This window comes from Manacus candei, unplaced genomic scaffold, assembly GCF_025592945.1.
Source record: "Manacus candei isolate 608988 ecotype Guabito, Panama unplaced genomic scaffold, ASM2559294v1 h1tg000071l, whole genome shotgun sequence".
In the NCBI taxonomy this organism is placed as follows: domain Eukaryota; kingdom Metazoa; phylum Chordata; class Aves; order Passeriformes; family Pipridae; genus Manacus; species Manacus candei.
In genome coordinates, this window is record NW_026138119.1 from 8,170,956 (window position 1) to 8,189,000 (window position 18,045).

Below are 18,045 nucleotides of genomic sequence, written 5' to 3' on the forward strand. Positions count from 1 at the left end.
ATTAGATTCACTGTACTTTTGCTGGTTTGGCACTCCTTCAAGGCAAAGCAGGATTGGGCTTGGTAGAATCCACTTGGTAACATCTCCTCCTTCTTTCCCAAAGCTGGTCCTATAAACTTGCTTGGATGAAGAAAACACACAGCTAGGCAGAAAAAGCCCAAAGGCAGCAACAACTAATCCCTAAAGAACTTTGGCTCAATGAAGAGTTCCCAGTCAGGATAACACACTGGCTGAGGTGGACAGAGATGCTTAGAAGCACTTGGGCAACATTCCTGATGGGAAGAGGGATACATAGGGGAAAAAAATTAATCCCCATCTTTTTCAGCTATCAAGCACGAAGAAAACCCCCAATGCTTTCATTTCCAGCATGGTAGGAGTAGACCCTAAATATTGTTGACCTTACCACAACTCCCTGAACCACCCTGAGAGCTCATGGGGCACAGGAGCCACTTCCAAGAGATGTGAGACAAGGCAGGTGCTACCCTGAGCCCTGCAAACCTCTCGCTAAGCTTCGCCTGCGGCTGAAGCAAACAGCCGTGCAGTGGTTAATGTCAGCCCCGACCACATGATCACATTCAGGAAAGGTCAAAAGAGTGATTTTTCATTTAAAAACATCTGTGTGTTTAAAGAACAAAACTTTCTCATGTGCAGAAAACCAGGGGTTTCCAGCGCTTTTATTTCCAGAGTTAAAGTCGTGCTTCTCGGCTTTGTTTGGGGTTATGGACCATGTAAACACGCTGTGGAAACCACACGCAACACTCAGCACACAGCCCTTCCACATGCAAGGATAATTGAGGGTGCAAATCTCCCTCTCCCTGGCTCCTTTTCCCTCTCCAAGCTGCTCAGCTTCCCCCACCACACTCCCAGTGAGCCATTGAGACACCCCCCTGTTGTCCTTCCCTATATGAAGACATGCACATGCCTCTAATCCTAAGGGTGTAAGTCTGCTCTGGGCTGTCAACAGGCCTTAATTGGATACATCCAGGGAGATGATGCATTGGGAAGAGACCCTGAATTTAACATCAAGAGGAAAGGCTGCAGAGAGGCTCCCTGGGAGTGTGTCAGGAGGCTTGGAGGAGCTGCCATGTGCTCCAGGGAGCTGACAGCAGTCACACCTCGGTCAGCAGAGCCTTTCGGTTCCCATCCAACTCATCTGCCCTGTGCCAACCTGTATTAATCAAGATTAAACCCTCTGGCTTGTTTTTGTTAATACCTGAAGACACAGATTGGGGTATGCAAATCAAAAGCTGCTCCCTTTGCTTCACTGGGCTTTTCCCACCAAAACTGCAGAGTAATGGAACAACCATCATGCAAACAAATCCCTCTGGATGAGCTGGACCATCCAGGGAGAGTCCATAGAGCAGCACCAGCTGTTGCCTCCAGCCTGTGCACATCTCCACCCAAGCAAAGGCTTGTTTGGGGAAGCCTGTCACTTCCCTCTAACATTGGAACAACCTCTGGTTGCTCTGATAAACCTCAAACTTCATCAAATTAAGCAAAAAGACTTGGAGCATTTAATCCTTGATGTCCCAGGTTAGAAGCTCACAGGAGCTGCTCTCAGAAGAAGTTACTGAAGGGATTAAAGTATGAGTATCATCTGAAAGAGGGGATGCAGGAGCTCACAGCAGTCCAGGCTCAGCCTTTCTCACCGTAAACAACCACTGGGAAACAGGTAAATTTCCATGGAGCGAGGCTTTCCTTTTCCAGCTGGGACAGTCACAGCATGCACACAGTGCAGGCACAGGAACAGAGCAGCTCTGCTAGAAGGGCAGATGTTTCAAAGGTATTTGGATGGAGAAAGGTGGGAAGAAGGTGATCTCTGCCCTGTGCTTCACGTCCTCTCTGAAGAGAGACTTGCCTTCTCTGCATGTGATGATGCAAGGGTTAATTATCAAAAAATGGAAAAATAAGGTTCCCTGCCTGAAGTGGTAAGAGTAAGGATTTCGTCCCAGTGACGAAAATGGCTGAGCAGAACTTGATGTTCTCCTGAAATGAGGGCTTCTCCCAGTGAGGAGGTACATGTGGGGACAGATAATAGCACTGATCACGCGGAAAAACTGTTTCCTGGCACACGTTGTAGCTCGCAGCCGGACCCTGAGGCGATGGTGGAAACCCAGTCCCAGGAGACTCCTGCTGATAGCACAGGGAGCTGGGCCACTTACCAGATGTGAATTTGAATTACCAGGGTGAATCACAGCTTCTTATCAGATTCCCCACTGAAATGACCTCAGCGATGCTCCAGCTCCAGCTCCGCAGGCAGTACTTCCAAAAGTGAGGACGGATGGCGGATGTGGGGTTCTTCAACAGTTACAGCTCCAACCAAGGCAGCACAATTCAGAGACCTGGAGCAGCTCAAGAATTTATCCAAATAGTCTTCAGTTTGGCTTTTTGTTTGGTTGGGTTTTTTTAAGCTATTTTTAAAGCAGATACTTATTTCCAGGTGGGGACAGATGGGTTGACTCAAGAGACTTTCAGGACAGTGCTGGGTCACCAAAACCCATTCCTTTTAGAGACATCTCAAGATGGACACCCTAAAATTCACTGGCATTCCAAGTACGAGTCTCTAACGAGGTCTCTAATGTGGGCTAAGATGCCTATGGTACTCTGAACAAGCAGACAATCCTTCCTTTAAAAGAAAAAAATAAATTCTTTGCTCCTGGCATGAGAAAGTTTACTTTCAGCTTAAAGAAATGATCGTGTGGTTTTGGGGATGGCATTCCATTCTGCTGGAGAACAGCACCCTGCCTGCCTGTATATCCGTGGCTTTGTAGCTACATTACAACCCTGGTGAGCTCTGTTTACATATTTGACATGTTTTCTTGTGCAGAACATGAAACCAAATTACATAGTAAAGGCCATTATGGCTTTGCTCTTGCACCCTTTTCCGTCCCCTCCTTCCGATCGCTTGGTTTAGATCTATCTGGGTGTTTTTAGCTGCCCCGGATCGCCTGGCAGTGCTTCAGGCAGGTTTATTTGCTGTTGCACAGGGAAATCATGGAAAAGCTGGTGAAGACACATGCCAGGGAGTAGGGAGAAGAGGGCCGGGGCGGGGGTGGGATGAGAAAAGCCGAGAACCCTCCGTGCACATGAACAAAGCAGACGTGTCGGTGCATTTATGCAAAATCATTCCGCTCTGAATGGAGAGGGACCCAAGACAAACAACCCGGATGGGATGCAGGGGAGCTATCCCACGCTTACAGCTGGACATGCTCTGCATCTAAAGGCTTGTGAGCAGCGGCAGCAGACAGAGAGACTGGCAGGTTGAGGGGCAAGGGCCGAGGAGGGGGGTCTCCTTTCAGAGCAGTGCATGTTAATGAGCACCGCCGCTGTCGGGGGGTCCGGCTTCCCGGCTCGCTGGTGTTGAGGGGGGGGCCAAGCTCTTTTCTTGTTCCCGCCTGGAATCTGGGTGGGTGGCTGGGTGTACAGCAGATATGATCATGACTGGTGATTTACTTCCCAAAGAAGCACATAATCCTTAGTGCTGTCCAAGACAATATTCCTTTCTTGCCTTTCTTCTTGCTTCTAGAAACAAATAATGGCATGGAATTCTGCTCTCGTTTCATTAGTGGTAAATGTCTCCCAGTTCTAGGAAGATGGGACCAATATCCGGCACCTGAGGATTTTTGGTTTGACCTTCATCTCTGCAAAAGTCAGATTGAACCTCTCTGAGAGTACTGATGGCTGCTTTGCTCTCTGCATCATTCTTTGTTTCTTTTATCTATTTTCTCTACAGTACACAAAGGGAACACAGTGTACCAGCCCCTGGTACTCACTGTTCTGTTTCCCTTAGATGACTTGCATATGTGTTCTTGAAAAATTATTCTAAAAAGTAGGGGGGGGGAGGGGGGAGTGGAAACTAAAAAAAAAAAAACATCCCTTGAGTGTTTGGCAAAATTGCTTGGAATCTCCTCTGACATCTCATTGTGTTCCCTCTGTCCTCCCCTTACACAGATGAGCCAGAGGCTACGACACCAGCCATGGGGGCTGAGCTTTACTACTGCCAGGAGCAGAGGAGCACTGGAAGACATGGGGATGGAGGGGTGCAGGGGAGGGAATCCCTGTCTGTAACAGGCAGCCAGGTGATGGGCAGCATCCCCTTCCCTCCAGACAGCTCTGAATTGACTTTAAAGGTAATGCTCTTCCTCAGCCATCTGTCTACCAATGAGTCTTTTTCGAGCCAACCTACCTAGAAATCCCACTTATAATTTTACTTAGCTTGAGAGACCTCCCCAGAACACTGAAATCACTCCTGAGTCCCAGCACTGATGGTAACACACATCTTTGTAGCATCCCTCACCTTGGTGTGGACCCTTCACAGGGACCCCCTTCTCCAGCAAGGCAGAGCAGCAAGGAAAACATGTGAACAAAGACCAGTGGAATTCCTTTGGCAGAAAGGTTGCAAAATCCAGCTTTCCCAGGAAGACAGGTGGGAAGCAAGTCATTAAAGCAAGGAGTTGGTGGGACAGTTTTTCAGTCCTTTGTGCTGGGAATGAACAGCCAAACTGTGCTAGGATACAGACTGATTAATTCACGAATGGGATATGTGAGGGGCTGAGAGAGCTAAAATGCAGATTTATTGACCCCAAACCCCTTCTAGGTCTCTGCTCCCAGGCAGCAACTCTCATCAGGCCCTGAACAGTTTTCTTTTTATCCAAGATATGAACATTTCCCTTTCAAGACATCCTGAACTTCCTGGTGCTGGGGAGGTTTAGGCTCAGTAATGCCCAGTGCCTGCAACCTCTCTGAAGGATATTGAGGTCTAATCCTCAAACAGTAGCTTTACCTTTCTGTGCTCTGGTTTTCACCTCTATTAAACAGAACAGAAACCAAGCAGCGTGGTTGTGATAAGGCTTAATTAATCACTGTACACTGAAAAAAATATGAAAAATATCATCACTTAATCCAAGGCAGGAGAATTCCAGCCTGAATTTGCCTGACAGACAGAGCCAGGCCCGTGATGCAACTCTCCAGCCTTCAGGCAAAAACCCAAATTGGCTGGTCTGTAGTTTCCAGGGGAAATGAAGACAAAGTTTTGGACCCCTTGAACTAACTTTAGACTTGGAGACTCTGTAACCTAAGCTAAAGCCCTTTGGTGGATCAGCCAGTACTGGAAATGAGCTCACCCGTGTACAGCAGACCTACATTCCTCTTCTGACAGCCTGTGCACAGTGTCCAGTTCAACTTTTTCCAGAACTGGTCTCTGCTCACTCATGGTTCCTCCATTAATGGTTTTTCTTAGTGGGATTCTGCCCTCATCCTCCAGAGCTTAGTGGTTCAAAGTCTGGCTCGGCTATAAATAACAAAGACATTTGCAAAGCAAATCATCTTATTAAAAAAGGGGATTTTTTCATCCCTCCAACCACAACAAAACTCTTACCATTGAAGAGCAACAGGACTTGGCTGTGAATTGGGGAGTTCAAAAAGGGCCACTTGCAGAGCCGACAGACAGACACCCTCCCTCTTCTCAGCAAGATCACCCCAAAGGGAAGGAATGGCTTCTCCATTAAAAGTTGCAGGTTTCCTCTCTTCCCACTCCTGTTCAAGATTACTCTATTTGCTGGCTTTGCTGTATCTTTGGGGAATTATCTTCGGCTTTATATTTATTAGACAGAATAAAACTCCATGGCAGAGAACTTCATCATCTTTCTCTTCAATTTTCTTATGGTATTTTCTTACCACTCTTGGAGCCCTTGCTCTACCATGTTATTTCTTTTAGTATTCAGAATACTTTTGTGCTCCTTTCTTCTCCTTTTGTGGGCTATTCCAGACATACTGCAATTCTAGACATCTTTCTGCTGCTGGTGGAAGGTTTGTTGCAGCGAGTCTGGATGAGTGCAATTGTGGAAACTGTAATAGGGGCAGGAGGGGGCCTCTGTTTGTGGGAAAGATGTAATAAGAATCCTCTTCCACAACATCTTACTCCATAGAAGCCCCCGTGGGGTACCCAGAGGAGAACAGGGTGTGTTCTTTAGTCCGGGAATGAAAGAAAATCCCAGGATCTGTCTGTGCCCAGCAGCCTTGGGAAAGAGTCCCTCTTTGGTTAACTGTGCCTGAGCTGTGCAGCTTTTTCGTGGAAATCCAAGCTCAAACAATGACATAGGGAAAAAAAGATACTTTATATATATATATATATATAATACATATATAAGGTTACTTGTTCTAAACAACTGCACAACTGGGAGGAAACACAACAAAAGACAGTTCCTGAGGAACTGGCCCTCTAAATTACCAACCCACAAACCAATTTCCAAGTCCTGAGCACACATTGCTGTGACAGGAATAACAAGATCAGGAATCAGATCCCTTAGTCCCTTCCTATAAATCTCTATTGTGAAAGCCTAAAGGGAAACTGCAGCTGAATCAGTTCTCCAAAAGCAGGAGTGCCACCAGCAAGAGGAAAGGAGAAATGGCATCTCGGGCCTCCTGTGGTTGGTCTGCACCCACCTGCCTTTGCTCTGCACATCTACACTGATGGTATTTCACACACAAGGAGAGGCTCTTTACAAACTCCCAGCAGAAGTAGTGGGGAAAAAGCAGCTCAAGAGTGTGCAGAGCCCTTATTGCTGAATTCCTCCTGCACTTGACAACAGGTACTGAGCAGCATCTGCCTCCAGGTCTGCAGACGATTCCAGATTGGAATCCAACTGCAGAAATGCCCTGCACTGGTGCTCACACTTCTGTGCTGGCACAGGGTTGCTGAGTGGCCCTCTTTGGCTCTGAATATGATGCTGTCAGTACTGAGAATATTTCTTAATCAGCACTGAATGGTGGCTGCCAGAAAAAGTAGAAGTGGCTGTCCCTCAGTCTTGCTTCTGCAGAAAAGGGGGGCTGTTTGACCTTTCCATTTTTCAAATCTGTATCTCTTTGCCAAGACTGTGTCATTCTTTGTAAGCATTCTGTTGTTCTAAACAAATCTTATACTGTGAGCTTTCTCTTTTATCTCCCTTTGTATGTTGCCATTCGGCAGCCTCACACTAACAAGTGATGGAAGATCCACCTCAAACTAAGAACCCAGTGTGGGCATCTAAGGAAGAAACAACTGCAGAAATGGGCAATATCTTCACTGAACTAAGCAAACAGGTCACAGAAGCAACCCTACAATAACAAAAGACTCCAGCTTGTGCTCATCAACAATCCTCCAGCAGTAAACGAGCACACATAGGCAGATATTGCTGAGAGACACAACAACAACCAACCAACCTGCCTTGCAAACCCCTCAGAAAAAGCCTTGACAAAACTATGACAGTCATGCAGAATAACAAGTGCTGAGATATCTAAGGATGAGAACCATTTTAAGTCAGAGCATGCTAAAAATGTTTTAGAGCACCTTGAGAGCGCTGGGGCAATTATGAGAAATGGGGATGGCTAACAGCAGGCAGCTTATGTATTCTGTATATTGCTGTGCACTGCACTCAAACATATCTTTCATGGCATTCCTGATGAGGAGCCAACACAAATACCACTCTGATTAATCAGGAAGCTACCCAGCAACAACATGAAAAGTTTGCACAAGAGCAACAAGCACACAACCTACTCTGAAAGGTATCTGGGTGAGGAAAGGTGCTCCTTTCATCAATGCAGAAAACCCCTAAGGCTCAGTGCTTGTGCAGATAATGAAGCCAAACATGTTTACACACCAGTGATCATTACATGCAGTGATTAGAGGAGATCTTAGGTTAATTTTCATCTCCCCTAACTAACAGACTGATGACCTGCTGCCCCACCTAACCTCTCTGGAGTGACAAGTCAGGTGCTTTCCCAAGCCAGCAAGGCTGTCTTCTTCCTGGGGAAAACAAAGACTTTCTCAACATATATGATTAAAAAGGTCAATGAGCCCCATGCACTCAAACTGGTGTAATGGGACCAGCTGAGCTAAAGCAAAAATTCCTTTTGCTGGAAGTAAATAGCCCTCTGTTATCTCCCTGGGGGCCAGGCAATAACAGGAGGCATGTTCCCATTCACTCTGCCAGTGTGTGATATGTTAGTGCTCTGCCTATAAATACAACAGCTTTTTTTGCCTTTTTTTTTTTTAACAAGGCTGTGACAACTTCATCTCATCTGGGTACAACAAACACGCCTGAGTTGTGGCTACACAGCAGGGCTTTCTGCTGTGTGCGTGCGTGGTGGTGGTTTTTCCACCACAGGACCATATGTTACCTACTGAGTGGAGTGGCTGAGTTCCTACCAGTGCATCAGACAAAATCAGGGCAGCTCTCTGATGGAGTGCCTGGGGACGTGCCCAAAAAGCAGCACCTGGACTGGAGACACTGCTCTCTGGCCTGCACTGCAGCACAGGGAGCTCGAAGAAGAAAGAAGTTATGAAGGCACTGGTAGGGGCCCAGAGGAAAGTTCCCTTTACAGTGTGAAATAATAAATGAGACCATGACAAAAAGGCAACACTGGGCTCGAGATTCTGTCTTGATACTACGCCAGCTAACCACGCTTTGCGCATTCAGAACTGACCTGGTCATTAATTTGTTACAGACTTGTGCAATGTGAGCAAGGCCAACTCTCTTGCATAAAGATGTTTTCTCTTGCAAGCCAACTGGAAAAGCTTAAAGTTTACTATCCATGGAGAAATCTGCTTGACATATCTGTGACACAGCACTCCTCTCTGCACTGCCCACTCAAGACACCTCCTGGATAATTAGACTCTCAGAAAAACTTTTCTGCATCCTACCAGAAGTGAACGTAAGCTGATTACTGTGATAAATGCTCTGTCTCTAGCAAGGGGCAATGGTGGGTGCTGAAGGAGGAATATATGAAGCAGCTCATATATGAAGATCCTTTCTCTGCTGTATCCACTAAAAAACTAATAAGCAACGTGGGTTTTCTCAAGTCCGGTTGCATCTGGACTGTTGCATCTGCAACTTGTACAGCTCTGTTTTCCAGGCATTTATCTGAGGTCTTTTTGAACTCATTTGGATCTAATTCTCTCAGAGAAACAAAAGGTGAAGTTATGGTAACTGGAGCTCTTTATGTTACAAAGGAGACATGGGAGAAGGGGGTTAAAGCTAATGAATGTCTTTGGGAATGGATGGGACCTTTCTCAGAATAGAACAATAGGGTGCTTTTATGAAACTGGGAGGCAGAAAACACAAAACTATTAAAAAAAAAAAAGAACACACTTGTATTATTCAGCATTAGCCCTCAGAACTCATCGCCACAGGATCATACCCTGCGGATGCTGTGGAGAGCCCATCTGTCTTTTAGGTGATGATGGTTGGTTGAGGTGACTCCTACACAACTTATTGAATCAAGAAGGTCACAGCTTGAGCCAGTTCTAGTTGGATGGTTGGAACTGAATTTCGATTCATCACTATTAGTCAGGCTCAGAAAGAGGGAAACTGCTGTCAAGGGCCTTCCTTGGTGAAGGAGCACCCATGAATGCTGACCACTGAGCTACACTCAAGAACTCTGCTCCTTGGGGGACTTCCCCTTCCAGGAGAGGAAAGGGAACGTGCTTTCCTTACCTGGGTGGCTGCTGGCTGACCGATGACCACCCATCCTGGGCACTGCTGGTCACTGTGATGCGAGACGGAGACGTTGGAAGCCCATTGATCGAGGAAGCCTTTGGGGGTGTAAACGCCACAGTCTTTGATGCTGGTCATCTGCTCAAATTCCTCACACACTCCATCACCATCGTGGAAGTAGCACCTGCTGGGTTCATCTGCAGGGGAAAGCAGAGAAGGAGAATCACAAAGGACTGGCTACACATATCTGCAGTGTAGTTGCCAGGACCTGATACCATCAGTGGTCGTGTATGTGCTGGATCAGGTCACTGGGAAGTGGGAGCATTGGTCACTTCCAGGCCATAGCAAGGTGATTGCAAAAAAGCCAACCAACAACAGCCAACGTTTGTATTGGGTAATTCCCTCAAGATATTTCCCAATGTTAGGGGTTTTCTGCTTATTTTCATCTCTCTCCTTTTAAAAGGATGGAGACAGAAGAAAGCAGAGATAGAAAATACATAGAGAGACAATGTGGGTGTTGGCATAATTCCACCAGCTTGGATGGAAAAACGCCAGGGGAGGGTTTGGTCTACGATGTTTCCCTTCTTGTTTTTTAAAGATATTTGCAAATAAACAACAACAGCAACTGTGACTGTAGGGATTGTGAAAACTGCCAAGCTCAGAGTTGTAGTGACCAAAGGGCCAAACAGATCTGTTTATCCAAAGCAGATACACTATAAGAAGTGTGAGGGGTAATCTTGCCACATACACACACGGCTTCAACCAACATGAATCAGATTTGACCTGAAAGGATCAAAAGCAGCAGGAGACTTTATTATCCTTGCCCATTTATTCTGTGGCTTCTCTAATGAGACTGCCAACAAAGATGCCAAATTTTTGAGGTTGTTTCTGTAGCACTGGCCCATTAAAAACTGAACTGAGATCCATCTCCTCTTTTCAAACAGACTGCATAGCAATAATGACTTTCAGTTATTAGAGTACTCTGTGAAATGGAAACCTTTGACCTGTTGGTATCCTATTTTGTATTGTATTATCATTGCCAGTCCCCAGAGGTATCCAGTTCTGACAGCCTGTTGTATTTTTGTCTGGCAAATAAGCCTGTTGAAAAAAGGGTAGGAAATTAGCCAGAGCTGCTAGCTGGGCTGATGGAAATGATCCCTAAGGAGAATCCTGTCAGTAGTATTGGACTATCTCGAGCTAGGTGTCAGAAAATCCGATGGCTGCTCAATTTTGAGCTACTTCTAAACTCCTAAATCCCCTGTTTATTTTTCCTCCTGGTTTACACAGTGAAATACCATCATGAGCCAAAAAAAATGGGTTTATCGCTATTCAATTATTTAATGACTTTCACTCCTTTTCCTCCTGTGCAATATTCCCCATCTTTAAGAGAGTGTGGCTTTGAAAGAATAGAGAAGTCTATCAGGGAAGAATGTCATTATGGTTTCATTTCATCACAACCTCTGTGGACAACTCGTGTACGTGGATAAGTGCAGGGAACTGTGTATTTGCTGGGCGAGTGCTCCGAGCTGGCAAAAAGGCGCCAGCACACGTCTGGAAATGTTTCAGCTGTATGAGTGCAGCCCTGTGCCTGAGCGAATATTCCCAGGGTGGCCAAACTTCCTGACCCTACATGTCACATCTTAAAATCTTCATTTGTCTGGGAGCCACCGAACATATACCACACACCTCGAAGAGCCCGGAGGAGGAGCGCTGGGGACAGTGCTCACAGACAGGAGATGACAATGGCTCCCCGGGGTGGCTGAGAGGATGTGCAGATGGGCCCTAAGGCAACCCAGCAGGGCTGGCCCCCTGGCCCTGCTGTCCTGCCTCCTCCTACAGCCTGAGTGCCCAACAGCTCTGAGCCAGCAGGGCCCTGCTGCTGCTCATCTGATACCAACCCAGCTGGGAACGTGTGCTTGAACTGATCTGAGAGCCCCAGCTGGGACATCCCTGTACACCTTGGACATCCCTGTAGCACACCTTGGTTCCCTGCAGGGCCTCTTGATGTTGGCATAATGCTACACTGACTCATTCATCCCTGGGAGAGCCATGCTCTGAGTCTGACCAGCTCAAGGAAGGGGCAGAGCATGTCTGTCACTGTGATGGCCATGGAGGCAAACTCCTGGTTCCCTCACCTTGTCCTTCTGCCCCTCTCATTCTGCTCCTCTCTCTGCAAACCCATATCAAGGCTCTGGGTCTCTGCTGTACCCAAGAACAGTAGGATAAATCTAAGTGGCTCACCCACCTCAGAGCACTATGCCCCAGTTTGAGTTGAGAGCCTCAGCAGAAATCTCTGAGAAATATTCAGCCCTGGAAAGACTGTGGTTAGCAATCAGAATCCTCAAAAACAAATGCCAAAACTATGAAAATATGTATTTTTGGAAGAAGAGTTTCTTTGTAATTTTATGAAAAGAGGCTTATTTCTATAAAAAGGGAAAAAGAAAAAAGAAAAGAAAGGAAAATACCTACCATGTTAAAAAGACCTGACCTTCAGCTTTTAAGCATATGCACAGTCAGATATACACGTACAGTGAAACACCATCATCCTGCCACACACCCACACTGACAGAAACACTGACACACAAACACTTGTACACTCTCTTTACACATCCCTGACTCAGCCACCCCACTGTTGCAAACACATACCCAGAGAAACTCACAGCCTAATTTTAGGCACATGCATTTAGACAGTGTTTCCCAGCCTTCCCAGAGCACTGACTTATTTTCACGACAGGCACTGAAGTAAGCACAACATTTATATAGCAGCATACTCCTGCACTGGCTCCAAATGTTCCCTCCTAATGCGATGATAAACGTAATGGGCTTCTGATAAGATCATGTGTTTGGGATAAAAGAATACTCAAGACCTACTCCAACCCGATGACTTAATTCAAACTCACATGGATGGGAAGGCAGCCTTTGAATAGCTGTGATCCAGGCCAGTGTGTGATCCTAACAGAGGCTAATTTGTTCCTGATTATGCCTAAGACCCCAATAAATCTGTCTGCTCAGAGTCTGCAAAACCCGAGGGAGGAACCGAGCGCAGAGACTGGGATGTCTGAATTAAATGGAGGCTGCCTAAATGATTAACAAAGTCCTGCTGAACTGCACTGTCATGAGCCCTTGTGCTGTGCTGGCCCTGGAGAGCTGCCTCACCCTGCGCCGGCGGGATGACACCGCGCACAAAAGCTGAGAGATGAGGCACCCACTCGCCTTTGTGTGCTTTGAAAAATGGTGGGGGAAAGTGGCTTTACAACCCTAGTTTACTTTTAAGGAAGATCTGTAAGTCCTACTGTTGACACATCATTCAGCTTGCAGTGCTGGGCTTTGAGGGGAGCGTTGGTGAGAAGAGGGGAGGACCTTTCCTCCCTGTGAGCTTCCTAATTCTGAGTGATGGCGAAGAGGGGGATGTGATTAAATCCTTCCCAGACACGAGGGCATCAACCTTCAACAGCCAAATGTGGTGCATCACTGGGTGGGCTGCCAAAAAGCAGCAAAGATTCTTCCTTCCCCACGTGTTGAGCACCAGGTCTGACTCCAGATTCTTCCTGTGGTCTTGGATGCTTGGTAAGTTATGTGTTGGGTTTTACATTTTCATGATCAAAGTGAAGGACAACCAGGTTGTTTCTTCCTACTATTGCCCTCACAAAATAAAAACAGGTTTCTTCCCTTTCCTCAGTGGTGTGAATGCAGCTCAGTTAAATCCATAGAGTCCTACAGGTTCAAAGTTGGGGAGGGCAGTGTCAGGAGTGGAGTATTTCTAGGAAGCAGTAGCTGGAGATGATACAAAATGCCTTTTCTGTTCTTTTTTTAACAATATGAGCTAGTTTTTGTCCCCACAGTGGTCTACAGGCTCCCAAACATGCTGAAGATCATATCAATGTGTTGGTCATGCATGTTCATCAACACCGTGGACTTCTCACTTCATATATGAATCTGATTTGAAGTAGATATGGAGGAAGGGAACATAAAGGAAATCTGATTTGTCCTCAAGGGAAAAATGACTTCAAAAAATTAAAAATCAGTTGCCTGGAAATCCAGCTTAAATCTAGAACAGTAAAATGTCTGCAGGCACAGCACCTGGCAGCAGGAGAGAGCATCTCTGGGGGACTGACAACAGATGCTGCAGGATTCTCAGCTGAGCTCAGGGAACCGGTATTCATTCAGGCAGCCCAGGCTCCTTTTCCCTGGAAAAGTTCTTTCTGAAGGCACAAAAACGTTGGGGCCAAAACAACACCCCTGTCTTGCCCTTGCTGTGGGACAAGGCAGTCTCCAGTTCAGCAAAGATTTCTGTGGTGTTTGGGAATCCCTGAAGGCTCTGTGGCAGTACCAACCTGGAGATGGAGGGTTTGTTGGAGAAATAGGTCAGCAAGACCTGGTTTGCTCATTCTTTAATGCTTTAAGGTCCAGAATGATCCTGGGGCTCGTGTATGTTGCACCAGAAAATGATGCAAACTCCATCTCTCCTTGCTGCCTAAGCTGCCCCAGCACAGTGCAAGAGGCAGCCTTTTGTATTGAAATACAGACCTCTCCTCTGGGGTTCAGAAACGACAGGATGCTCAAGATAATGCAGAGGATTTAGGGAGCACTGGGAAGCACCTGCCAGAGCAGGTGTGGATGAGCAGGTAACTTGCCATCACTGTTACCTGTTTGAAGAGAAGCTGGGAAATCGTCAGCAAAACGAATGAAGTCTGGCAGAGGTCAGGAAGCAAATATGCAGGATATAGACTTATCAGTGATAGGCAGCCTTTCACCTCATTAAAAAAAAGAGAGATGAAGAGATCCATTTCATGGCACAGGGCACATCCTCCAACAAGGTTTTTAATGTCCAAGCAGGGTAGTCAAAGTTCTGGGGACAGACACTGGGGGCAGCTTCCTGTTTTCAGCTGGAACGCAGTGATTGGCATCGGCATAGTCTTCTTTTGTGCAACAACTACTATTTTTTTAAAAGGCCAGACAAAAAAAAAAGGAGTATTTTTAAGCTCAGCTGTTTACTTAGGGATGTTTCCAACTATAACAAGCCTCATGCCACATAACTGTTTGTCCGGAAAAAAAAAAAAAAAAAAGAAGAGAAAGAGAGAAAAAAAAAAGGGGGGGGGGACAAAAACGCAGAAGCATTGTCTCGGAGTAACAAATTTTTGGAACAGAACAAGCTTCGCATTTTTAACCCCTGAAAGGTCTGTCCAGAGGTGTGCAGGCCTTCAGACACGGTGAGGGCCAAACCCCAGGCTCACCAAAGTCAGCAACTTCTGCAGAAGCAGCGTTTTACCACCACGTCACTTAATCGGCATCTCCAGCGCCGGTGTTTATGTTCACACAGAGGAGGAGAAATGTATCCAGAGGTTTCTATCACAAAGGGAGAAATAATTCCACTGCAGATCACATGAACCCGGTGGCTGAGTGACCGCAGAACCTGCTCCATTTATTTCTATGGGAGTTTCACCTTTGGCTTCAGTGGGAAGAGAGTGAATAACACGGCCTGCTTCCAGGATATCTGCTAATCTCTTCTTTAATATTGAAGAAGGCAGAGACAGAGATATTTCCTGCTCCAGTAAAATATTCAAGAGTTATTTTCCTTCCTGGATGTCCCGATTTGAAGAGAGGAAAACCATTACGCGGAGCTCGGGCAGACCTTTCCGAATGAAGTCGCATATCGATACAACTGTGACGTCTTCCTTCGATGAAATAAAACAGAAACCTTGGAAGCGAAGGCAGCGCGGGTGTCGCAATCCGCCGCGGAACATCCAGGGGCCTCGCAGGAGGCTTTTTCCGTGGAAGATGACAATCGTGTCTGAGCATCTCCTGAAGGGAGCAGGCAGGCTTTGCGGAGTGTGGCTCCCTGGCAGTTCAGCTGCTCCATGGAAATACATTCCTGGGTGTGCCGGGCTTGCTTTGTGTGGCGTGACTCGGCTCATCGGTATGAGCTCCGATATAGCGGTCGGGGCACCATAGTTATGCAATTGATCCGCGTGCTGCAGACAGATCCAGTTACAGCTCCCTCGCAGAGCCCGGCACTGAAATTTGATATTTCACCTCCAGGAACATGAGTGTCACTTAAGAGAAAGGATATTTCCTATTGCTGGCAGTGGTAGTAAGATCTTGTCTGTTCTGCAGCTAGCTAAGGTGGCCATCCCCAAGTCCAGGTAACCAGACATGGCCAACAGGAGCCAATGTGGCCATCCTTAAAACCACAGAATCACAGAACATGCCAAGTTGGAATGGACTTACAATGATCATGGAGTCCAACCCTCAGCCCTGCACAGAACTGTCCCCAGGAGTCACACCATGTGCCTGACAGCATTGTCCAAACCCTCCTGGAGCTCTGGCAGCCTTGGTGCTGTGCCCACTGCCCTGGTGAGCCTGGTCAGTGCTCAACCACCTTCTCTGGGGGAAGAACCTTTTTCTAATATCCAGCCTAAACCTCTCCTGACACAACTTCAGGCCATTCCCCAGGATTCTGTCACTGGTCACCACAAAGAACAGGAGCCAAGGTGGCCATTTCCAAGCCCAGGCAACCAGGCATGTTGTAAGAGCACTACAACACACATTCTCTTTCCACCTCACCTTGTTTCCCTCCCTGAATGATCAAATAAATCAGAAAAGTGATGCCAAATGGATTTTGATACTATATAGATTTATCAGCTATACTTGGAGACAGTTCAACTGAAAAGGTTTCTGTCACACAAGGGAGCAACGACTACAACCATGAGAGGGGTGGCCAGGGTGGCCCTTCTCAACACCTGACACGCTTGGGAGGCTGAGGAGGAGTCCAAGAGCAAAAAGCCAGCGGTGCCATTACCCAAGGAAAACAAACTGCTTGTTTGTGCATGTGGTTGGATGTTATTGCAAAGGAAGGTCTTGTGCTCAGCATCATCCTCTGAGCACAGCAAGTTGCTGTTGAGTCACAGAGGATGCTCTAAGGAAGGAATTACGACCAGCCTCTCTGATCCACAGAGAGTAATGTGTGAGGGATGCAACAAACACAGGAGTAATTCTGCTGCTGGGCTCTCATTGTAGCTGTGTCCTAAAAACCAAAGCTGGATTGAGCTGGGCTGGAGTCACTGGCCTTGGGAAAAATGCAGGCAAATACCACTCCAGCCCACATTCTCCCCCACAAAAAAGCCCACATTCTCTTTTGTATTTTGCTGCCTGAGATGCCTGCTCTCTCTGCTCTGTGGCTCAGCTGAATCTCCTAGGATTGCACTATTAATGATGACAGTCTTGAAAATCACTTTAAGAGACTTTATGACTACTAACTTGCCAAAGGAGTGCTTAGACATTTTAGAACATGTAGCCACACTCCCGCGAGCTGCAGGAAACACTCAGCTTCAAAGTATTTGCCTTGAGCTGAAGGAGTCACACAAATATCATCTGAGTAAGCCTGGTCAGTAAATTCATTACTATTTGCCATGAAATTCTGCTATAGAACCTCAGCTGCTTGAACAACAGCAACACTCTTTCCCAAGCTCCTTGGTCAATGCTTTCACCTTATTGATGCCCTGGGAGATGCTGAGTTTCTCTTGCAAGGTGGCTCAGTTTCTCCCATGCTGTTGTTCTACTGAAAGCCCTCGGCAGGGTCAGCCAAGGCCTATTTAATGCTCATGAAAGAAGGCAAAATCACCATTAGCTGCTGTGTGGGGCCACAGTTTCAGCAGTCAAAGCTGTGTTCCTATGCAATGGTATGAGGAAGGGAGGGGGAGAGGATGGGAGCGAGGCACGGCTCTCAAAGCATGCCCACAATGAATATGGATGGTCATCCATCAATTTATTTTAAGCACATTACTCCTCTGTCAGAAAGGGAAAAAAGGAAAAAGAAAGAAAGGAAAGAAAAGACATATAAAATTAGGTTTGTGTCACTCATTTAACACTGCAATTTCCCCAGAGGATTATGCACCAAACAGAGATAGCAAGCTCATGAATATTAATCATTTCCCTGAATGCAATGCAGCCCGCCAAACAATAAGATTAGGGGAAAGTGCTATGCTTAATTTATGGATAATGGGAGAGGTAAAGGATAGAGCTCCCACAAAGGTAAGGCTCACAGCTGGAGGGAGAGGCCTCTGAGGAGGAGGAGGACAGATCCAGATTTGTAAGGTAGCAGACAAACATTTGAGGCCAAGCAGGAGCAAAAGAAAAGGTGTTTAAGGATCATTGTCAAATTAAAATCATACTTCTCACTGCACAACCACTGGTGACTAATGCTTCAAGCATGCCAGAAACTAGTGGTAAATTCAAGAGCTAGATATATTTATTTTCTCTTTTCCTCTACTCTGTGCCTTTTCTTTGTATTTTACATCCCTGAGGCCCCGATCCAACACACCACAGAGACGTGTGTCTAACCTGAAACATTCCCGTTCTTCAGGGCAACCACTCACATGTGGAAGTCAGTGGAAGTGCAGCCCTGTTCTGCTGTAAAAAGGCTTTAGCCAGGAGTCCCTTATAAGCAAAGGAGATAAAGTGTAGCAATAATAACACCAATAAGATGCGACTGAAAACCCCATAAATTACCTGGCAAACTTAAAGGGAGATAGAAGTTCTGGAGCTACTTCCCAGCTGTGTTTCAATGTGTCTA

General features: G+C 46.5%; 1 protein-coding gene across 1 annotated transcript in view; it reads right to left on the minus strand.

Annotated features, from left to right (window-relative positions):
- The window catches only part of PAPPA (pappalysin 1), a 182,145-nt gene that overhangs the window by 67,068 nt on the left and 97,032 nt on the right, over positions 1–18,045 (minus strand). Inside the window, exon 10 of the mRNA XM_051807871.1 lies at positions 9,474–9,670. Within this exon, the coding sequence (XP_051663831.1) occupies positions 9,474–9,670 (197 nt within the window). The remainder of the gene's footprint in view (positions 1–9,473; positions 9,671–18,045) is intronic.